We start from the raw sequence: 23,770 nt of genomic DNA on the forward strand, positions 1-23,770 counted from the left end.
CAAGTTGGGCCCCAGACGGGCTCTATAACTCCCAGCCTCCCGTTTGGTCCACCCACAAGAAGGACGAACCTCATGGGTAGACCGCTAACGGTTCGACATCCGGGTCAATGAAGAGTTTATGACGACAATGGTCTTTTGAGTTTTGACTTCCTTGTCGTCGTATGCCCGCCCGCTAAACCCTAAAATCTTCGTAAGCGGGAATTAACAAGAAGTAAGAGCAGTGAGCAGCTCCCCTTCTTCTCAACTTGTCGGTCGAGGGTTTTTTTGGGTTTTCTTAGCAGAAGTTATGGCGGTGAGTGCTTCAAGGGTTGTTTCTTTCTTTTACATTTTCTTTTATTTTGAATCACGTCGATGACTTCGTATGGAGATTTCCCTGTTTTTGTTGCGTGTTTTGTTAGCAATTTTGTAAAACAATGATACATGAAATCCATTGAGCTCAAAATTTTAATTTGGTAGGTTTGCGCAATATTACCAGGGTTTTCACTTTTCAGTATTTGTTCTCTTTTCTTTTGAGTCCTTTGCTATTTTGCTACGGCGTTGGAAAACATGATGCTTGTGGTTGTATGATTGTATTTTCTGTTTCATTGGTTATCAGCATTAGCTGGAAGCCGCTACAAACCTGCATTATATTCTATTTGCATGTACTGTAGTTTCAACCTCGTAAACATAAAATAGGGATAACAAGAGAGATTTTCTTGAAGCTGCTTTTGCTTGTTCGTAAAATTGACGTAAATTTCTTCAGAGTGAAATGTTTCAGCTATTTTTTCCATACCTTTTATAGGGAAAAACTTTGTTTTCCTTCCCTTCTAACTTGTTTCGATGTAAATGGCAAAGAAATCAAAATTTCATGGTAAAATTACTCAAGTATTTCAACCTGAATTTTTTTTATGTTGAAGCGAACCCACCCTGTTTTTCCAATAATTTTGGGAGGATCTTCTTGATTAGTTATATGAGCCCAATTAATTCCTTAGAAAAAAATGACACTGCTTTTGTCCTTCAAACCATTACTAGAGAATGTTTATTCCCATTCAAAATTATGTGGTGATTTTCAAGTTGGCATTAGAGTGACTGTTGGTACCTTCTCAACTATTTTTATTCCTGCTGCCTGTCAGCCTTACTCCATATGCTTGTTTCTTAATGATTAAGCCTTGGAATAGGTTAACTCCCCCCCCCCACCCTTCACAAAAAAAAGGACCAAAAAAATGAAAACTAGTAGAAGAGAATTCAAGTTTGGTAGACTCTCAAGAAGTTTAATTTGGGATTCATCTATGCGTGGGTATCCTTACTCTTAACCAAGTTTGTTAAGTGGGATTCAGTCAAAATGTTTTTGATACATTATGGGGTAAATCTCTTAAACTACCCCCTACTATTCGAAATTGACTAACTGTACCCTTACTATTTACATATTGTCTTAAAGTACCCTTACTGTTTCTAAAAATTGACATTGCCGTTAAGTGCTAATGGAAAGAAATGAAATGCTGAATTTGCCATCTTGTCACGGGGGTAGTTTTGCAGCGGAAGAAACCCGTGCGGCGTCTAGGCCAAGGCAGGCCAGGACAAGCCTTTTGTGTGCTTAGGGGTAGGAGTTACCCGATGTGATGGCTCCACCAAGTTCAGTAGCACTGTATCATGACCTCAGTTCGCATGGCCGGGGCACTGTGTTGGCTCCTTTAGGTCCATGGGAGGCCACTTGGCGCCGATGAGAGGGACTCTTGTATGCCGATGATGCTAGGCAACCGCTAGGCCGGAACACACCTGTGCGCTATGGGCAACGGGATAACTCATTCAGCTTAGGCAAGGGGCTGGCGTGGTGAAGGTCATGCTTAGGCCAGGCCCGCATGCCAAGCCTCCCTTGAGTGTCGGTGGCGCAGTGCCGGTTCATGCACTGCCCCCATGAGCATGTGTGCATCCATGAGGAACCCTGGTAGCCATGCTAGCCATTAACCAGAGCCACCCTGCAAGGGGTGATGGTCTAAGAGTGCCAAGGTCTGGCACCCAAGGAGGTCGACCACCCCTCTTCAAAGAGTACATTAAGCTTTTGGTGATTTGCCTGAACATAACATCACTTTTCCCAAAAATCTTACAGGCGAAAATGATGATGGTGTCCCTTAACGTAAGCCTGCCAAGCGTAGGCAAGGCTAAGCCTGTGTCAGACCGTGACAATCCACTACTCCTCAAAGTTCAAAATAAAACCCAACCGATGGGCAATCAGCCATGGAAAGATCCTGATGTCCGGAGGCTCAACTTTCCTCGTCGCCAAAACTAATTTCTTCCAATGACAGCAAGAGCAGACCCTTTGGTTCTTCCCCAATTGAAGTTGAAGCGTTCTGTTTGGTTCTGAGACAGTTCTTCCCCAGTTGTAGCAGTTCACCTCCGCAAATCGTTTCAACAATGACACGCCTTCTTCACCTGTGATGCATCTCCTGCATCTTCAACTGCACCAAGTCGAAATCCGCTTCAGCTTCCCTCAATGAATTTACAACACCTTCCTTCTCCCTTTTTATTGCCGTAAGGCTCCCGCTAACCCATTCCGCCCTCTCAAAATCCATAACCTGGTTCCATCTGTTTTGAAGGAGGGAATTAAGGTGGGTATAGTTGAACTGAATTGGTTGATTCTAAGGTGGGTGATAAGCAGCTGTATCTGTATCAAGCCTACCATCTCTTCTCACGAAAGTGTTTCCATTCAATATCTATGGCCCAGGTTCTTGGTTCCGTTGGTTGTGAGGCAGGTGATTTTTTCCAATATGCTAGGTAAGAAGCCCGAGCAAGAGTAAACAAAATCCTTCTAGATAAGGTTAAAATTATAACAACAAAAGAAGAAACAACGATTCCTAATATAGCTCCCGCAGAATATGACGACTGCGAATGTGGAAGATGCGGTGTAAAACTTGGAAATTTCGTTGTGTTTATGTCAGGCTAAGAGTCAAATCCTTTATTAGTAGAGCTCCATGCTTAGATCCTCTCGCTTCTCCTGAAGTTTCCTTTGATGAAGAGAACCCAACAAACATCTCATTGGATATGTACCCACATATTTCATTGACATAACAATTGAACAAAGTTCTAGAAGGTTGAGAAACACTTGCAGGAGCAATTGTGACCTTGATCTCGGGACCGGTCCTGTCGAAATCGATCCAAGCACATATGTTTTCACCATTCTGCATATCAATGGGAACGAATTCATCTTTGTCCTTATAGAATCCGACCTTCTGAGTATCGGAAGTGTTCATGCTGTTGAGGTTGACTCCAATGTGGTTGCCATCCAGGGCTATAGGTTGACACCAATACTTCTGAGTATGGAAGTATTGGTGCTAAGTGTTATTGCTGATGTCAGAAAGGTTAGATTTAGAGAGGAAAAAAGCAAGACCTTAACCAGGGCTTGGGCTGACTGGAGGGAGTATGGAGAAAACAAATGAAGTCGAGAAGGATAAGAGATTAGAGTTGTTTTTCATGTGGATTGGAGATAGGAAGAAGGCTTGTTTGATGGAGTACTCATCGGAGGCTTTTGTTAATTTAATGATAGAGGAATTGACTCGGTTGGTTGCTCATCCTTCATCTCTCAATCCGAGGAGGGCAAAAGTTGGACACGTGTTCTATCTCCTCCTCTTGATTTGGCTGGTTGTTCATTGATATCTGGGTAAGCCTAGGCAATCAAAATGTAGAAGCAATCTTCTGTATCTGTTGAAATTCCTGTTGATCGACCTCAGGTAGGGGATAAAAGAGTATAGGTCTGCCACTATTTGACCGTAAGTCATACTCCCTTCTTGAATATCCAGTGAGGCGACCAAGATCATTTGAAAAGAGGAAAGAATATCAAAAAGGTTTGAAAGGGGAGGTCTGAGAGAGAGAGAGAGAGGTATGAGAATGGAGAGATAGTGGGGGCTCAGGACGAGGGTAATATTGGGTTTTTAAAAAATTTATAGGTCATGTGGGGTCACATGTGCACAAATCGTGACAGAGCATTAACGGATGCTAACAGTGGGGTAGAACTAGTCAATTATCAGAAACAGTAGGGGTAGCGTTAGACAATATGTAAATAGTAAGGGTACAGTTAGTCAATTTCGCAAATAGTAAGGATAGTTTAAGAGATTTACCCTACATTATGTGCTAATTTCATGACGTCACTGAAAAGTTTCTCAACTATATTATGTTATGTCTACTCAAATAAGTTGGTAAAATCAAAGAATTGGAAATGTAAAGATTGCCATATTGCTCAACTGTACAACCATTTCCTAATTCCCACTGCACAGATTAGCTCAGTCTTCCTTTACCAATTATTTATAAGGTTTTCACAGGAAATTATTTTTTCTTTAATAAACCCCTTACAAAAAATAGGAGCCATTGCTTGGTGTGCTGGTAAATCTTGGTTTGAAAAGTAGGGTCAGTATTCAGGCTGAGCCCTTCTGAGTTGAGCTTGGCCAAGTCCATGTCTTGAACTCAAACTTTAGGCTCAGGTCAAGGCCAAATCAGGGTCCAAACTCAGCCCAAGGCACCCAGTCCAAACTTATATGTCAAGCCTTAGGCCAGGCTTGAGCTGGTGCAAACTTAAACTAGAACTTGGAACATTGGTAGTTAGACTTTAGCATGAATGCTAAGATGACATTAACTAGTTGAGGGATGGTAGAACATTAATATTAGGGGTGGGGGGGATTGCATACTCGTAACATTATGTATTTGTGTATATTTTTGCAGATTTGGTTTTTGTTCTGTGCCATGGTTGGCAAAAGCATTGACATATCACTGAAGTTCTTGTGCACTAGCAATGTGTAGGTGTAGAACTTGGTTTCATGCTAATCGCTCTATTATGGGAAAATTTTACAAGAAAATTGTTGTAGTCTCCAACCAAGCATCATGACATGGTTGGTGACTGAGGCCACCAGAGTAGGCTATGGAAATTCTACAATAGCAGAGTTTTATTGGAAATTTTACAGGGAGAAAAATGAGGCTGGTCAACTAAACATTTCATCTCCGACTGTAGATGAAAATTGAATGTTGTAATGGGTTGGAGGAAAAATGATGGCAAGGGAACCTTGCATCACAGAAGTATCATGAGGGAAGTTAAAACTTTAACAAGAGATTTGGGGCTTGATATCACATACTCATGGACTCAGATCAGCAGTAAATGGGAAGGGTTAATAGGAGTTGGATCTTTTGGGGGGTCTTATGATTTTGTACACATAAAGGAAAAGAGGGTTTGTAATTTGTCTACTGTAAATAGTGGGAAAGGTTTAGTGACCCAAGCCCACTGGTTTGCAGCTGCGTCAGTTGTAATATTCAATACACTTCTCGCTTAATGAAATTTCAAGTTACCAATTGCTGATAAAATAAATAAATAAATCAAATTGTAATAAAAAAACATCATGTATGGTTGTTGGCTGTCATTTTTTTGATTGCTTATTGGTTGTTCTTGGCCATCATTTTGTTGATTATAAATCCTAGAATTTGCAAACAAGTTCCTACAGTCACAACAAGGTCTTCAAGAATTTTGCCACAAACTTGATGTGCTTATAAAATATTTTGAAGGCCATGCAATTACTCCATTTTCTTGGAGCACACAACTATTTCTAGTTTGTATCAATGTGTCATATAATAGAACGATCTATGGCCTATGGATTAGAATCATCACCTCTGCAACCAATGGAAGACTAAAAATAATACCTACTCTAAAAAGTTTATACCATTTAAATGCAAATATTCAATTTTTTTCTTACGATCTTCATCTGGTTTAAGACACTTTTCATGGTCATGCTCATGCACCATTTAATTTATGCATGTATATAATTGAACTTCAACTTTACAAACTTTAATACTTTTGCATCTTATTGGAAAATGTTGTTTGATATTGCAGACTGTTCCAGTTAACCCCAAACCATTCTTGAACAATCTGACTGGAAAACCTGTAATTGTAAAGCTTAAATGGGGAATGGAATACAAAGGTACTTTCTTCTTGGTGCAATATATTATAATCTGTTACATGAGATGTATTTATGTTTGTTTTGTCCTTTTTTCCTTCTCAGGGTATCTTGTTTCAGTTGATGCCTACATGAACTTGCAGGTATTGCTTAAGTTCCTTAAGTTCATTCAATAAATTAATACTCACATACGTATTTCTAGGTTGTTGCTATAAACCTAGCTTCAGCTAATAGAATGATCAACTCAGTCGGTGTTGTCAGATATGGATCAGATCAGATTAGATGATTGGATCATTCAGACTAGGAGCTGAATCAGATTCTTGTCTCTTGGAATCAATAAAAATAGCCACTAACCAAGACTAGCATTAACATATTAAAATTGTATAGTGATTAGGGCAGATTTGGCCCTCCGCTGACCTAGCAACTCGTGTGACACCTCAACGCCACACGAACAGCTCCGGATCCCACTAAGTCAAGGAGGCACACCTCGGAACCAGTTTGAGCACCTCGTACACAACTTGGGCACCTCGGCAGGGCGGCTAGCAGCACCTTGTCCAGGGCCGACCTGTGGTACCTCGTCGTTATTGGTCCAATGGACCTCAACGTGAGGAGCGACCTCCTCGAGGACTTGTTGACCTGTGGTACCTCGTCAGTACCGGTCGAAGTGACCTCGGTGTGAGGAGCGACCTCCCTCTAGGACTTGCCAACCTAACTTAGGTCCAGATGGCAACTTGTGGGATGTGCTCGCCGACCTCCTCTACATGCATCATGTCACTCCCGGGCCTCTCGGAAGTTGGCTCCCACACTAAATGTTTCGGAAGAAACCAAATAAGGCACAAAGCCTGGTCTACGTGCGTGAATACCTCCGAGGACTTCGAACCGGTCAGGCATGTCTTCCCGGAGATCTTGGATGCAGTGCGTGAAGTCCACGCCAAACAATGCCTATATAAAGGTTTCATCTCCTCCCTGAGAGAAAACGTATGCGCGGTTTAGCTCTCAAATACTAGCAATCTTGCTTTTAGCTCTCTCTAAAATCTCCAATTCGTTAACTTAAGCATTTTAGTGCCCACACTGGGTAAAGCACCCCAGACACTGGCATATCTTCTTGCAGATCAACCAGGCGACATCACTAGCTCGACATCCAAGTCGTCCTCCAACAGGGATAATTAGATCATACATCATCAATCGGCGCCATCTGTGGGAACCGCTACACAAAAGCTAAGTTTTCACCCGTTCTCTAAGCCTCAAATAATTGCATCCTCAAGCAACAACAACTCTTGGATCGAAGGAACCCCCCAGAGGGGCAGAATTAGAATGATCGATCCATACAAGTTCCAGCAGCCTTGCCCAGAAAAAATCTCCCAGCCCTGACTGTGAAACCACTCTTGCATGTTGAGCCCTACATGCTCTCTGCGAGAGTTGACGACCAACAGACTTTGAGGCCACCCCTGTAGGTCGAGCCCTCTATGGTTCCCGTGGGAGTTGATGGCCAATAGACTGTGATTGTGGCCGCCCCGTAGCTACAGGTCGAGCCCTCAATGGTTCCCGTGGGAATTGATGGCCAATAGACTGTGGAGCCATCCTTGTAGATCAGCACTGCAAAGGTGACAAGGTGTATGTAGGCCGAGGTGTTGAGAGCGAACTGGCATGTTAAAATTTTGGCGATCTGATTGAGACTTGCTTTGGCGACCTAGATGAGTTGACTCACGACACGTAATTAGCCTGGACAAGACTTTTCAGCTTTGTTTGCGAGTAGACCTGTTCATGGGCCGGGCCGGGCTGGGCTTTCACTTGTCATTAAGGGAAATATGCTAGGCACGATCCCGAGCTCGAGCCCGAAGCCCGACCTAATAAAAAAAAACAATTTTCCCTATTCAAACTAGAATTAAAAATTCAGATAGTTTTTTTTTTCTCTTATTTAAATGAACAATGGGCCTACAAGATGGTTTTTTCCCCTTTCTTTTATATTTTAAAACACAGTTTTACATTCTTAAATTAAAAAAAGTATTCAAATGGACATAATCACATTACTCACTTTAAGTCTAATATTAGGTCGGGTTGGGCTATTTTGACAAAACTCGAGCCCAACTCGAATTTATTGCGGGTCGGGCTTTTTGGCCCGAATTTAAGCCCGTGGGCCTATAACCACGTTCAAGCCCATCCGAGAGCCGGGCCGGCCCGTCGGGCCACCCGGCCCATGAACAAGTCTATTTGCGAGGTCACCCCTACAGGTTGAGCCCATCATGTCTCCCGCGGGAGTTGGCAACCAATGGACTGCAATCGCCCTTGCGGGTCAAGCCTTTCAAGGTTCCTGTGCGAGTTGGCGACCTGCAGTTAGTAGAGCTGCTCCCGCAGGTTGAGCTCCCTATAGCTTATCATAGTAGACGACTAGCATGTTCAAGGACTAACGCAGTACAGCCGTGGCATCGACTCGCCATTCAAATGCCAATAGCGTCGCACGTATCAACGACACTATCACAAGGGGGCATAAACTAAACGACTAGCCTGGGCGAGCTTCAACGGTCTGGCTTAGATTGTCTCCCAGCCCGACTGCAAAGCCTCACTTTTGATCGAGCCCTCCATGGTTCTCATGAGAGTGGGCAGCGAGCTGAATGTGGAACCGGCCTCGAAGATCGAACCTTTCATGGTTCCCATGAGGGTAGGCGACCCGTAGACAGTTGAGTGATCCCCACAAGGTGAGCCCCCATGGCTCTCGGAGTGGACGACCAGTAGTTCTAGGAGTAGCAAATGAGTGCCATTGACTTGTGAATGCAAACCCAAGAGAGTCAATCCTATGTGATGACATAGATGCAGTCACGTTTAAAGCTACTATAGAATGACCATCCGTTTTAGTGACTTGGTTAAACTGAATTCTAAGGGGAAGCCAAAATTGCTTTCAACATCAAGGCTCCTAAGCTGATCTTGAAACGCGTTGGCAACAAATAGTCTGCCCTATGCAGGTCTGCCCCCATCTATCTAGCTCGGCATCGTTTTGACAGTCAAAATTATAACTGCTTTGGTGACCTGGACGAGCCAACTCGCAATATGTGCACGTCGATGAAAATCTACTAAGGGGAAGCCAAACCACTTTTAGCTAAGGCAGGCCCCCTACGCCGACTTTGGGATATATCGGTAGTTCGACATCTCGACATCGTTTTGACGGCCAAAATTATGAGTAACCACTTTGGCAACCTGACCCAATTGAATTCTAAGGGGAAGTCAAATCGCTTTCAGCATTGAGGCCCCCTAGGTTGACATCTAAACATGTCGACAACAAGTAGGTCGACCTATGCAAGTCGGCCCTCATCTATCTAGCTTGGTAGTGTTTTTGACTTTACCGCTACTACACTACATCGATCTCAAAGGACGAAGGTGTCTCACTGCTGACCTGATAAAAAAACAAAGAAAGAAAAGAAGCAGAGGAAATGAGGACTTCAGAGAGGATTTCATACAACTAGCGAAATAGAGAGCAGGTCACCTCGGGCCTTATCTTCAAACAAGCTACACCCTTTGCCGAATTGACCTTGACTCGAGTGTGGGGGGCAATTGATGAGGGCAGATTTGGCCCTCTGTTGACTTAGCAACACATGGCACGACAAGACAGCTGCATGACACCTCAACACTACACAAACAAGTGTGGATCCCACTAAGTCAAGGAGGCACACCTCGGAACTAGTCGGAGCACCTCGTACACAACTCAGGCATCTCGTCCAGGGTGGACCTGTAGTACCTTGTTGTTTCCGGCCCAATGGACCTCAGCGTGAGGAGCGACCTACTCGAGGACTTGCTGACCTGTGGTACCGCGTCAGTACCGATCGAGGTGACCTCGGTGTGAGGAGCGACCTCCCTTGAGGACTTACTGACCTGACTGGGTCCAGGTGGCGACCTACGAGACGTGCTCGTCGACCACTGCATGCATCATGTCACTCCCAGGTCTCTCGGAAGTTGGCTCTCGAACCGAATGTTTCAGAGGAAACCGAATAAGCCTCAAAGCGTGGTCTATGTGCACGACTACCTCCGAGGACTTCGGATCGGTCGGGCACGTCTTCCTGGAGATCTCGGATGCGGTGCATGAAGCACACACCAAACTGCCTATATAAATGTCTCATCTCCTCCATGAGAGAAAAGGTACGCACGATTTAGTTCTCAAATACTAGCAATCTTGATTTCAGCTCTCTCTAAAACCTCCAATTCGCTAACCTAAGCATCGGAGTGCCCACACCAGGTAAAGCACCCCAGACATTCTGACCTGTCTCCTTGCAGCTTGACCAGGCGACCTCACTAGCTTGATGTCCGATCTGTCCTCCAGCAGGGAGCACCAGATTGTGCATCATCATATAGCATCTTAGATGATTGGGTCAATCCACCCAGTGGTTGGACCGTTTGACCCTTGACCAATAATTTTTGTGGTGTTTAAGTGATCCAGGTCTGACAACACTGAATTCTGTTACTGGCTATAGTTCAAACATCAATTTTCCTTTCTGCAGCTGGCCAACACTGAAGAATATATTGATGGACAATTCACAGGAAATCTTGGAGAGATTCTCATCAGGTAATAACTACCAAAATTATAGTTCTGTAGTGTGTCTCGACTGAACCGTATGAAGATGAAATATTTCCTGAATTAGTAAATGTCACTGCTGAATGATTAACATGATGTGGTGTTAAGCACCGGAAATGATATCCCTGCCTTCACCTCCCGCCCTAGACGAGATTATTTGCATAAATAGGCATGCCAATAAGTAGGCTGTCTCCATTTATGAGTGTCGGTCACATCTTTAACCATTCTTTTAGTTTTGCCCCCCTCCCGGAAAAAAAGGCCTCAGGCATCAGCTTCAAATGGATCAGGGTTGGTGATTAAAACTTAAAATGCTGTGGCCATGGATAGCAACTGCTTCATAGCCACTCCATGTGGTAGATTACCAATTGGAAACGGTATAGGTATCAATTCAGTCAGCCATGTGGGTTCATGTACGACACAAAATTTTGTTGGCTAGCACTGCTAGGTATTTGTTTTCTAGAGAGACACCGTGGTATAATTTTTGATCTGTTGATGAGTTATAACCCTTTTTCTTTGTTTGTATTGCATCAGATGTAATAATGTTCTCTATCTTCGAGGTGTACCGGAGGATGAAGAAATTGAAGATGCTGAACGAGATTAGGAGTAGCATAATAGCTTCTTCAATGGCGTCCGGATCCTGCTTGAAGATCATGATATATTTCTTAGTACTAGTCAGATGATGAGATCCTACTATTATCTAATTAAACTGACGTTCAGCTTTGAAAATGAGAAGTGTAAAGCGCTTTTTATCAGTAAAAATGGAATATCATGATTTACTAATGTTCTCAATTGTTTTTTTTGGGAGGCCTAGATGTACTCTTAGTAAAATCAATTCACTAATGTCGTAATGAGTCGTTAGGTTAAGGTTTCAAAGAAGTTACTTTCAATTCATTTGGTTCATGTTATACAATATCAAAGGTATTTTTGGTTCATTTTATTTATTTTGATCATTTTTAGTTTAATTTATTGATCTTTTATAGATTCTATTGTAAATTGATTTTGGCACATCTAAGTCAGTATTTTCAACCCATCGTCCAGCCAGTTGAACTGCTCTAATTGCCATTTGGCCATGGTTTTGGGTCTGTTTCTCCAAAAACCTAATCTTTGATAAAAAATGGTTGATTTGGTCAAAAATCATCTTACTTGGGTGGTTGAATTGTTGACCTATTCAATACAAAATTTTAAAGGTCATAACTTTGTGCTCAGATTACCAATTGGGGTGATTTTTTTTTTTTAATTTTAAGTAACTTTTTCGAGAGCTATGCATTTCAAGAAGCCAAAGGTATCTTGTCCTGCTATTTTTTCCCAAAAATTCATTTTTAGCCTCAAATTGTAAAAAAATAGAATTATAAATTAAATATAAAATAATATTTATATATGCATTTATTACATCTAAAAATAATTTTACATTATGTGTGTGTGAGTGAGACCCATTTAAACTGAATAGTTGAACTTGAACCGATAATCCAGAGGCAAAAATGATCCAGCCTCCAGGTCTGTTTTTAAAACATTGATCCAAATCACATGGCTGAGAATGTCGTCAAAGATAAATGGTGCAAAACAGTCCCGGCATGCAACTAAAATTTGTTAGTGAAAATGGTCAGAAACAGGATGGTTTGCGCCTAACTTCTTTTAACTTTCAAGTTCAAGAAACCAAACACAAGGCGCCCCAAGTCCGAAGATGGGAAGAACAAAGAAGGACCGGTTACACAGCCACACAGGGCATAACGCACTTATGGAAACTGATATGCTGATGTCATGGTTCTAATTTATGAACAGTTACAATCAAAATCCGGGGGACTTTGTTTGCACCGTACATATTTGCATTTGTACTCTCCAAACTGAGCCATTTCTAATTTGGTAAAGAGAACTTCATTACGCAAGCAAATTAATAAAGCTATATACATCCATAGTACCAGGTTATTTTGAGTCTTCACACTTCTGGTCCTGAGAATCTTATCTTGGTTCCCTATATATGACAAATTCAACGATATAACCCAAAATTAAAAGTCACATTGTCATAAGCTTCTGGACCTTAAATGAGTTTAGGCCTTATACCAGGGTATATATAGCCTTCACCAATCAGAAAAGGCTTCAGACAAATATATGCAAAATTCAGGAGACAGCGCCAGATATACAATCTGGAAGGTGATCTATCGTTCAGTTAACATCATTAACTACTTTGTTGAGTTCCCAAATACCTGCAATGAATGGAATGTATCATCTTGTTACTATCACCAAAATCCAGTTAAAAAAACAGCAAACTTTCAATGAACATGCTCAATAATAATTAAAAAAAGCAACAAGTACCATGCTACTTTCATTCAAATCGGCAATCATGGATTAAGACTCCATAAAGATCTGCAAAAGAACGCCTTCCATGATATTGGTAGTTCTGTTAATTACTATCAGAATATACTATTAGCAGTTCAGTTATTTGCCAGAGGCCAGATTATATGGTTCACTTGTTGTGTCACCAGTGCTTGTATCATGGCATGATTTTCCATAACAATATTAATATTTGAACATCAGATTGGGTGGAGAATCATTCATGCATATGAGAAAGGAGTCCCAAGTAAGCAACCTCACCTCAAGAAATCACTATTTTATATTTTAGCAAGGACTCTTAATACCATGGAACGCATACAATTTTTTCCCCTTAACTTGACATTTGGATGGAAAGTTCACTAACCAATACTAGTAAATTCAGTACTCACATAAAACTGCAGAGAACTGATGCAGTAGAAGATGACCTTGCACTGTAACAAACAGTAAGATTGCAGAGTAGACCCTAAAAATCTACTGACCAAAGTTCCTCTGCAACCAAAGTAGAGGCTTCCAAAAACAAAAGAGATGGACACTAAAGTTCTTTGAGAAGATTTTCCAGAAAAGACATTGGGAATGGGAATTATTTTGGTAACCTTATCAAATAGGAGGACCCTCGTACTATTTTATCTACACAATAATAGCCTTTTTTTATGGGAAACAGTAACTTTCATTAGAGAAATGAAAAGATTACAGACTTACCACCTAAACAATGGATGGAAAAAGACAAAACTTACAAACAAAGCCTCCCTAGTAACTCCTTGCTTAGCTAAAGTGTCAGCCATTCCATTTGCTGACCTTCTTACCCATTTATAATGCACCCCAATCTCCCTTGCTAAGCTAATAATCTCTCTTAGAGGCTGTCTAAGAGACCAAACTCCCAAGTTTCCAGATTGCATCCACCCTATTACCAGCTTGGAGTCTCCTTCCACTTCTAATTGCTGCATTCCCCATTGTTTCGCCAGTCTCAAACCTTGAAGTAAGGCCATTATTTCTGCCCTTAATGAATCTCCCACCCCAATTGGGCCCGAGTAAAGGGCCAAGACTTTACATTCCTCATTTCTGAATACACCCCCAACTCCCGACTGACTTGGATTACCCAAGGAGCTTCCATCAAAGTTTAGCTTCACCCTGAACTGAGGCGGTGGTACCCAACTTTCTTGTACCACAGGGGAGGAAGGGGATGATACAGCTATAGCACTCCAATTTCTAATTAAGTCAGCTGAGGAGAAGTCCTTGAAGAGATGATGTACTTTCAGCCAATGCATAACCTTGATGGTGACAACCTCAACAAGTGCTTCCTTAGATTTTCCTTGCCCTAGGAAAATCCTATTGTTTCTCTCTTCCCAAATTGGCCATAGGATGGCTGCTCTTGTTATTCTCCACAATACCCTGCTTCTTTTCCTTGGTTGTCAGAAGAAACTAGAGTAAAAAAGGTTCAGCACACCCAAGGGGGGATTCCATCTACAACCAAACAAAGAAGAGAACCAATCCCACAAATAAGAAGCAAAAGGACAAGAAATCAAAAGATGAGTCGCCATCTCACCATTTCTTAAGCAAAGGTAATAGTCATGTGGAGAAAGGCACTAGTCTGGCCTTTTTCTTTGAAGTACATCTATAGTATTGATCTTTTGAAAAGCCACTTCCCAGAAAAAAAAAACCCTACTCTTTGGCGGCACAGGAGAATGCCAAACTTCTTTAGCAGGAAAAGAGACATATACAATAGAAGACTGAGCTAAGGCGTTGAAAAAGGATGAACAAGAGAAAGTCCCTGAAGAAGACTCTTTCCAAATTCTACTATTTGGGCAGGAAAAATCGAACTCAACACAGTGAACAACTCATTTGCAGAAGCCAATTCTGAATCCCTCAACCCTCTTCTCAAACCCAAATCCCAAGTCCCCTTAGACACACCAAGTGAGGAGATGGTGTTGAATTTATTTAGGGAAAGAGAATACATTACCGGGAATCTATCCTTAAGGGGGTGTTCCCAAACCAAAGGTCCTTCCAAAACAGAATTTTATTACCTGAGCGCACATCAAATTTGATGAAAGGCTGAAAGAAAGGCAATACTCCAATAATTTCTTTCCAAGGGGAGAAATGAGAAGCCCTAGGGTTGATGCCAACATCTCATCCATTAGCTGCCATCCTGTGAAAACTTTCCACCACCAAGTGCTACAAACTGTCCTGCTCCAAAGGAAATCTCCACAACCACTTTTCTAACAAAGCTATATTTCTTAATCTGATATTGCCAATGCCTAGACCCCCCCGCTTCCTTTATTCTAGAAACTACTTCCCACTTTACTAAATGGTCCTTTTTTGAGTCACCCGGTTCCCACAGAAAGTCTTTCATTAGCTTTTCTAACTTATTGGCAACCTTGGTAGGAAGCTTAAAGGTAGACAGAAAATACACTGGAAGGTTGGCTAGAGTGGACTTGATTAAAGTGATTCTACCCCCTAGTGAGATATAATTTCTCTTCCACCCTGCTAGCTTCTTAGTGAATCTTTCCAAAATTGGGTACCAAAAACTTTTTGTCTAGGATTTCCCCCCCAGGGGCAAACCTAAATATACCAGAGGCCAACCACTTACCTCACAACCTAAATCCCTAGCCACCAAATGCACCCGTAACTTCACCCCCGCTACACAACTCTTGTTCCAAATGATCTTTAGATTGGAGACTCTCTCAAAATGCATCACCACCAATCTCAAATTATCCATCTCCTCAATTTCCCCTTCCAAATGATATCATCCGCAAATTGTAGGTGAGTGACAATCACTTGTTGCCTCCCAACTCTCCAACCTTGTATATTTCTTGAATCAGCCCTAGAATTAGGACATCCACCACTAAGGTGAACTATGAAGAGGAAAGGTGACAAAGGGTCTCCTTGTCTAAGGCCCCTCTTTGCAGGAAAGAAGTCCCTAGCTACTCCATTCACTAAGATTGAGAAGTGACAAGAGGTAATACGACCCTTCATCCACTTACACCATCTCTCCCCAAAGCCTCTATTCCTCAACACTTCTAGCAAGAAATCTCAATCCACCAAATCATAAGCCTTTTCTAGGTCAAGTTTACAGATCATACCCTTTTCTCCTTTTCTTTCTTTGTAATTCACACACTTATTGGCTATTAAAATCTGATTGATAATTTGTCTCCCTTTCACAAAGGCCCCTTGATTCAGTGAGATTAAGGAAGGGAGGACTTTCTTGAGTCTTAGTGCAAGAACTTTAGAAATTATCTTATACAGACTCCCAATCAGATCGATAGGTCTTAAAGTCCTTGGGCTGAACTGTAGGAACTTTCTTAGGGATCAAAGCTATGAAAGTAGCATTTGCACCCGTGTTTATTTTTCCTCTTTCAAAGAATTCCAAGAAAACCTCCACTAGGTCATCACCTAAGAAATCCCAACAGTCTTGATAAGAAGCCATAGTGAATCCATCCGGGCCCAGGGCTTTTGATCTTTCCATAGAGAAAACTACCTCCTTTATTTCTTGAACCTCAAATGGTCTTTCCAGGGGTTCCAACAATTCCCTTTCTCCAACATGCCACTCAAAGTCGGTTAGAGTCTCTCTTACTCTACTGAGGCTGTCATAAATGGATTTAAAACAAAAGCTTTTGCAATCTCTTCCTCTCTTATTAGCACTGCCCCATTCCATTCCAAACTTTCAACTATGTTCTTCCTCCTTTTTCCACTTACCAAACTATGGAAAAATCTTGTATTACCATCTCCTTCCTTCAACCACTTGCATCTTGATTTTTGTACACAATAATAGCTTTCAGTTAATACTCTACTGTTTTTTTTTTTAAGACTTAAGAAAAATGTTCTTGTACATCTTGTACATGCTATTCTAGCATGTCCTACAAGGATTTTCAGTCCTATACTTTGCATGAGACCAAACCAGACTATTGACAAAATATAGTACCTATATGCACTTAATTAAGAATCAATATTTCTCAAGCTGAAATGAATGAACTCGGTCTTATTTTGGGATGCAGGATAGAGACTTGTCCTAACAAAATATTTAGGATGCCACTAGGGGGAATCCTAATGCCAGCAACTTTTAGGATCCAGTTGTTGAAAATTGAGAGAAGAGACTTGACTCTTGGAAAAGAAACTACCTTTCTAAAGGCAGCAGACTTACCCTCATCAAAGCAACTTTTTCAAGCCTCCCTTCATAATACTTCTCTATTTTTAGGGCTCCTGCAAGGGTAAGAAATCCTATTGAAAAACTTCAGAGAGATTTTCTTTGAGAAGGTGGTGATGAAAGAAGGGATCACTTGATACACTAGAAGAAGGTTTGTAGGCCAAGGGAGAGAGGCTTGGGGCTGGGGTGTTTGTCTGAAAGGAATATAGCATTCTCTGGGTTTCAGTATCAAAAGCAAAAATAGGAAGAACAAGAATGGTTGGGACTGCAACCTCCTCCTCAACAGGTTCTCATCTAACCCTTGGAAAGATAACTCAACTCTCTGTTTTCATTAGCCCTTTCTTGAGAATCTGAGATATAGCCTTGGCAATGGTCATCAGATTAAGTTTTGGAATGACCTTCAGTTAGGCCCACAACCCCTTTTTATCACCTATCCTAACCTCTTCCAGATAATAATGGATAAAGGGAGCTTGGTCTCCTCAGTAGTCCTTAGAAGATACCATGGTATCTCTTACAACTTCAGTTTCTGAAGAGCCTTGGCCCTTGACAACTTGACTGATTCCAAATCCCTTGATATTTCCTCCTTGCTCTCTTCTCTCTCTAATATCTTTGTAGCCCCTTCTATTCCTGACAAACACATCTACTCTCCCTCCACCTGTGGCACCTTTCCTGTAAAATCCTATTTTCAGAGACTAGTGGAGGATTCCTCATTCTCCTCTTTCCCTAACAAAAGGACTTGGCTCTGTGTGGTTCCTCCTAGAGTGTCTTTTTTCAACTGGGAGGCACCAAGGTGGCTTGTGAAGGTATAAATACTTATGACAAAAACCTTAGGATGTGAAAAGGGTAACTCTATATCTCTTCCCATGTCTGTATTATGTGTATGAAAGATGGGGAACCCATTGGCCATCTTCTCATCAACTGTGAGGTTCCTCATAGATTGTAGCACTTCTTTCTTGATCTCACTAGATATAACAGGTTCAATTGCCTCCCCTCCCCCATGGAACTTAGTGGAAGAGTTATCAAGCAAAAGGAATGAATGCAAGTTGGGTTTCAGGGGCAATTTCTATTGAAAGCCCATCATCCATGCAGTACGTGTATCTGGGAAGAAAGCAACAAAAGAATTTTTGAAAACTTAAGGACCTCTCTTGAAGGCCTAAAAGGAAGGATCTTGGTGATGATCACCTCTTGGACATCAGCAAGTAAGTATGAAAATTCTGAGATCTTCTCCAGTTCTCCCAGTCAGGTTGATTTCTCCTCCCCATAAATCTCATTCTGAGTTCATTCTTCAAATTGAAGACAATTGCAGAAGCAGTGAGGGCCATTAGAGAAGGGGAGGTATTAGAGGGCTTATTCTCAGATCTCACGGTGACGTGGTCTGGGCTTTTAGTGAGCCTCTAGGGGAGGTTGATGCTGCAGAAGCTGAAAATGAGAACTCTTATAGTGGGTCTCAGATTTGCAGCTCTCCACAACATCTCCTCAACCATGGTGGAACAGGATTCTAGATCTGTAATAAGCTGGATGAGTGGTGAGGAGGGAGGCCTGCAGAGATTTGACTTCTTCCTCAACGAAATCAAGGAAATCACAGCTTCTTTGAATTGCATTTTCAGAAGGATTCCTAGGGATCTCAGTTGTAACTGATGGCTTAGCCAAATCTGGGATTGAATAGGGTCTTTTTGTATAGCAGGAATGCTTTACTTTTGTAAACGGTGGGAGGATGTTTTCTTTTTTTTTTTTGTTTGGCCTGTACAACCTCCTTTTTCCTTTTGTTCTGTTTTGAAATGAAATTACTTTTTTCCCAAAAAAATCTAATTATATTGAATATTTATAGAAATCATTTAAAATCTTGGCCTAAAGATGATTTGAAACATCAATAAACTTCAAAACCAATTAGCAGCAGCCTAATGGAAATAAAACTAAAAACAATACCCTATACCTCCTCTCATGTGCCATAGTAAACATGTTATCATTTTCGTTCTCTATGGAAAACTGAATTTCAACATACTTGACGGTATTAAGTGTGAAATACTTGCTAATTAGTTATTAGATTGCTTTGATGTGTCATGTAGGTGGCTATCCAACCATGCAACTGAAGTCCTGTTCCAGTGTTGAACAGTTCTCCATACAAATACTTAACTTGGGAAAAAGAAAAGATGATGATATTAAACCGATTTGGAATTAAATACCATTTAAACCTACAATTCGAGACTAATTTTTTGCAGTCTGTTTATGGTTCTATGAAGTATGAACTAGGTAAGAGAACTTGGATTCATTAATTTCCATTTCGAAGTGCAAAATATCACAATTCCCCATGCTGATTAGTGCATACAAAAAATTCAAAAGATTCCCTATCCTTAGATTAAACATGTTAGAACAACAGTAAAAAAAAGACAATACAAAGAAAATTCGAAGTTCGAACTCGTGGAATTTGTATTATTGTGTGTGTGTGTGTGTGTAAAGTCATTAGTAAACATTTACTGAAACTAGCACTCCCCTTATAGACATTGATAGCCAGATAATACCAAGTAACACGAGAAAATCTAATGACATATATGAATCCCAATCCCAGCAAACCAACTTTATATAAATAGAGAAGATACCGAGTGAGAAAAAAGAGCGATAGAAGAAGAGAAAGAGGATACCAATCCACCGGCTCCATGCATCTCATGGTTGGATAACAAACACGACATGGGGAACCTTCTTATCATCAAATGGCAAGCTTACGTACTCTTGCGCAAACTCCTCTGCAATCTCCCCTGCAAGCTCTCCATGTAACGCCTTACAGTGCATATACAACACAGTGCTCGCTGATATGCTATGAAGCAGAATTAACATAATAAATGCCGAACCAACAACAGTCCCCACTACAGACATCCAATCCTTCAAATCACCCACATTCATCGGTTCCCAGTTGCCCCACAACATCAACCCAGAAATTAAACCAAAAAATAGCAACAGATAAGCTGCAACACCTCTCATCCCCTTTATCAGGTACGAACTCCGCCTCAAAGGCTCCACTCCCCAACTCGACTCCACCACCACGACCACACAAGCTAAAGCCCAATTCACCTGTAAATACACGGCCACTAAAACTAAAACCACCAAGCCAATCGTGTAAACAACTGTAACGCAAGTCGAAGATTGCGAGACATCGAATCCTAGAAATCCAATCCCCTTAATCAGAAAAAACATGACGAGGCCCAGAACAACAGCTATTGACAAGACGATAACTTGAGCGAAGAGAATCGTTACAAACAGGCGAATGAAAGAATTCGACAGTGATTTGATCGCAGATATCAGTTTCACTGGTCGCCCAAAGAATCCGTGGAACACGCTGTACGTGACAGTTCCTGTCGCGCAGAGAGAGAGGATGAAGGTTCCGAAGGTGAAAAGGAGACACAGAACGACGGTTTTTATGAGGAATCGCTGTTCCGGAGTGTAACGGAGGAGGGTTTCGGTTGGGCTCGTATCGGGCGCGGTGACGGTCTGTTGGAACGTCGGGTAGAAGATGAGAGAGAAGGAGAGAGGGAGAAGGAATAGCACCGAGAGGGCCAGGAAATGGCGGGAATGAGCGTTCACGATCTTATTTGATTCCGACAACACGCCGCAGAAATCAACCATCAGTGTCGCCATCACCGATAACGAATCGATGCCGGAGGAAGAAAACCAAAGAGAAGAATCACAGTTCACAAGGAAAAGAGGAAGAAGAAACTTGCAGTGATGCAGAGAGGTGAAAGAGAAAACGTCCGGGAAGGAAAGGTTGACTGGACGATACTATGTTTCTTAGCCTACCTGAATAAATAGTCCTTACTAGTTATACACCATTAGATTTTTCACAATATTTAACAGAACAATCTCTATGGGGATCTAACGATGTGATTCTTCAACATTCTCGTGGAATAACAGTTTCTGGGAAGCGCCGGGGCGCACAACGCATTCTCACCGGATAAACGAAAGCAGTCTAATTCAAGATGGGCCCACGGTAATACCATCGAAGGCTTTGATTTCGTCACTCCGCAGTGGTTTTGGGCAATCCATGTGAACGCTCATAGGCACAGATGACAGATCGGACGGTTAAGGATCAATTCCTTGATTCCTTGTTATTCACACTTGTAACCGTCAAGTATAACGGAACTTTGGAAAACGAAGCCCGTTTCCGACAGAAGCTCCGTTACGTATAAAATTAACCATTCAAAGAGAAGAAGCCCCACCAACGCCGAACGACCAAAGTCGTCAGTCCATCCCGTCAGAGCTGGATTGATTGCAGAGCGAAGATTCGGTGTATTCTCAGTTCTCCCTCTCATTGTTTATAGTTGCGACTCCGGACGGATTTCCGCCATGGAAGGTCTCTTCAATACGTCCGAGTCCCTGCGAGTGAACTGATACACGTGAATACGACTGAAAACCGGCCATGGCGTCGCTCTCCCGCTCTTTTTCCACTACTTCCGAAATCTGAAATCGTGTGTTCTGCATTGCAGCCACGCCGTTAATAAGGTCGAGTTCACTTCTACGGCCACCGAATGCATCGATTTCGTGAAATGATCAGGTTCTTCACTTTTCCAGATCTAGATCTCGCATGCTCGTTTGCCTTTGTTAGTGTTAAAGACTATGTAGATCAAACCATTTTTCCCCTTGATTTACAGAGGAAACTGTAGAATTTGGATTCGTATACGTTCTACTGTTGGGATACTTTGTCTTGTTGGCCTTGTTTGTAGTTCTTTTCGTGCTACAGTCAAGGATTTTTAATGGAGAAAAGCTCATTCATTTTTTGTTCTTGTTTGCTGAAATTCAGTTCCGAACTCAAAGAGTAAAGATGGTTATACTTGAATTTCGGAATGGAAATTCGTTGTTGCGAGTCCGATAGACTATTTGGTCTCCTATTACCGTTTTAATCATATAACTAGAACTATTGAATTTCTGAAGATATTGATGAAGATGGAGGTCTCTTGTGAGCATTCTTGTAAAATTGATTCAGAGTTGTTGAATGATGGAAGCTCTGAAGTATCACATTTGCAGAGCATTGAGCTGGAATCAACGGATACTGGTATCCGTAGGAGCCTTGGCTCAGATCAACAGTTTCATTCCATGGGTGCACTGGAGATCTTGAGGGAAACTGTTAGGATCCTTCGTTACAATTCCCCAGGTTTCATGATGATTGCAGCAGTGCTCATTTGCCCCGTCTCTGCTGTAGTCCTCTCTAATGTTTTAGTTGATCATTCTATTTTAAAGAGACTGAGTACTAGACTTTTGTTAGTTGCGAAGTCAAGTGGACTGCCGTTGGACCCCTCTATTAAACAGTCATGCCAACGTTTATCAAATATGGCTCTCTCTGCCGCTTTCTGCTTCCCTTTCTACATCACGCTCTTGCTATTATCCAAATCTGCCATTGTGTACTCTGTAGATTGCACATACTCCAGAAAGAAATTCAATATATCCAAGTTCTTTGCATTCATTGTCAAGATCTGGAAACGTCCGGTTTCAACATATGTATGGGCATGCATGGTTATTGTGGGTTGTCTAGCCCTGTTTCTTCTTCTTATGGTTGCTATTTGCAACATGTTCTTTATGGCAGGTTTTCCATCTACCTTACTTATCTATCCAGCTATTATGGTGGGATTAGTATTCTCCATTCTTTTTGCCAATGCTATTATCATCTGCAATCTTGCAATCGTAATTTCTGTTTTGGAGGATGTGTCAGGCCCACAGGCTTTGCTTAGATCAAGTGTCCTAATTCAGGGCCAGACCCAAGTCGGTCTTATGATCTTTCTTGGATCAACAATGGGAATGGCCTTTGTGGAGGGGTTGTATGAGCATCGAGTGAAGACCCTAAGTTATGGAGATGGATCTTCCAGGATATGGGAAGGTCCTCTTCTGGTGATTATGTATTCATTTGTGGTGCTTATGGATTCTATGATGAATGCAGTGTTCTACTTCACTTGTAGATCTTCTAGTATTGAAGCCTTGGAGGGAGAGCATCACACCCCATTGGAAGTTATGGATGTTCCCTCTGGATCAGCTGATATTCAATGACAGATCCATACACAATTAATTCTATCTCAACCTCTTTTTTCTTAATGAGAAAGGTGGATTTTTGACTATTAGTCATCAGAGGCTCTTAGATTATCATTCAATTACTCGTTGGCATGTATTTTTAATGCTGTTGCTTCAGTTTTCTGAAAACAGAAACATCCAAAGGCCTTATTACTGCAATGGTGTTGATCATATGGAAGGAATTTTGGACACAATTAATATCACTTTTTTGTATACAATGTATTTCTTTTCTTGCCAGCTATCAAAACAATACAAGGTTACTTCAAATTGTTTCGTAAAGGTTCATTCTTCTGTTTTGTTTCTGTACAAGTACATTGCAACCATAGTTCAACATCTTTCAAAATAATAGATCAAAATTTCCATTGGAATTATCTTTTTGTGAGGTGTATATCTTCTTTTCTTTCACCAATTTGGCATAGTACTTCTATGTCCAATAAATTTTATGGATGGAATCTTGTCAAAATGCACCATCATTTTATTAATTCTGAAGTATGGATAATGGTCATCGAAACACATGAGCAACTTGTTCCTTTTGAAATCTCTGATTATTTTCATTATTTTTGTATAACAATGATTAAATTGGGTTTAAGTTGATAATGCACACCAGCAGTTTTGATGGCTTGTATGTTGGACCACATTGTCTGCTAATGTCTATGAGAAACAAAGGCCTACTTGCAAATGCTTGTATTGATTTTGCTTCTCTTATGAAAGAAATGATTTGAAGGTCTCGGCTTTGAAAAAGTGGATGTACTCTTGGATGGTTGGAACAATCAAACATGATTTATG

General features: G+C 41.4%; 3 protein-coding genes across 4 annotated transcripts; 2 read left to right on the forward strand and 1 right to left on the reverse strand.

The window, feature by feature from the left end:
* The first annotated feature begins 132 nt into the window (after positions 1-132).
* Positions 133-11,402, forward strand: LOC104598046 (putative small nuclear ribonucleoprotein F). The gene is made up of 5 exons (XM_010259927.3): positions 133-292; positions 5,846-5,933; positions 6,015-6,052; positions 10,397-10,461; positions 11,002-11,402. The coding sequence occupies exons 1-5, from the start codon at positions 287-289 to the stop codon at positions 11,069-11,071; spliced, it is 267 nt and encodes an 88-aa protein (XP_010258229.1). The 5' UTR covers positions 133-286; the 3' UTR covers positions 11,072-11,402.
* A 924-nt stretch (positions 11,403-12,326) lies between these two features.
* Positions 12,327-20,566, reverse strand: LOC104598045 (uncharacterized). Of its 2 annotated transcripts, XR_735290.3 has the most exons (3): positions 19,576-20,566; positions 12,781-12,831; positions 12,327-12,671 (listed from the first exon to the last, which is right to left on the reverse strand). XR_735290.3 is itself a non-coding variant. In XM_010259926.3 (2 exons), the coding sequence occupies exon 1, from the start codon at positions 20,564-20,566 to the stop codon at positions 19,598-19,600; it is 969 nt and encodes a 322-aa protein (XP_010258228.1). In that variant the 3' UTR covers positions 12,327-12,671; positions 19,576-19,597. The 2 variants fall into 2 exon arrangements, 1 of the variants encoding a protein (XP_010258228.1); XM_010259926.3 differs by lacking the exon at positions 12,781-12,831.
* Positions 20,567-21,862: 1,296 nt separating this feature from the next.
* On the forward strand, positions 21,863-23,258 carry LOC104598044 (uncharacterized). The gene has a single exon (XM_010259924.3). The coding sequence runs from the start codon at positions 21,863-21,865 to the stop codon at positions 22,961-22,963; it is 1,101 nt and encodes a 366-aa protein (XP_010258226.1). The 3' UTR covers positions 22,964-23,258.
* Positions 23,259-23,770: the final 512 nt, after the last annotated feature.

This window comes from Nelumbo nucifera, chromosome 4 (assembly GCF_055504915.1).
Source record: "Nelumbo nucifera cultivar China Antique chromosome 4, China Antique-T2T, whole genome shotgun sequence".
In the NCBI taxonomy this organism is placed as follows: Eukaryota; Viridiplantae; Streptophyta; class Magnoliopsida; order Proteales; family Nelumbonaceae; genus Nelumbo; species Nelumbo nucifera.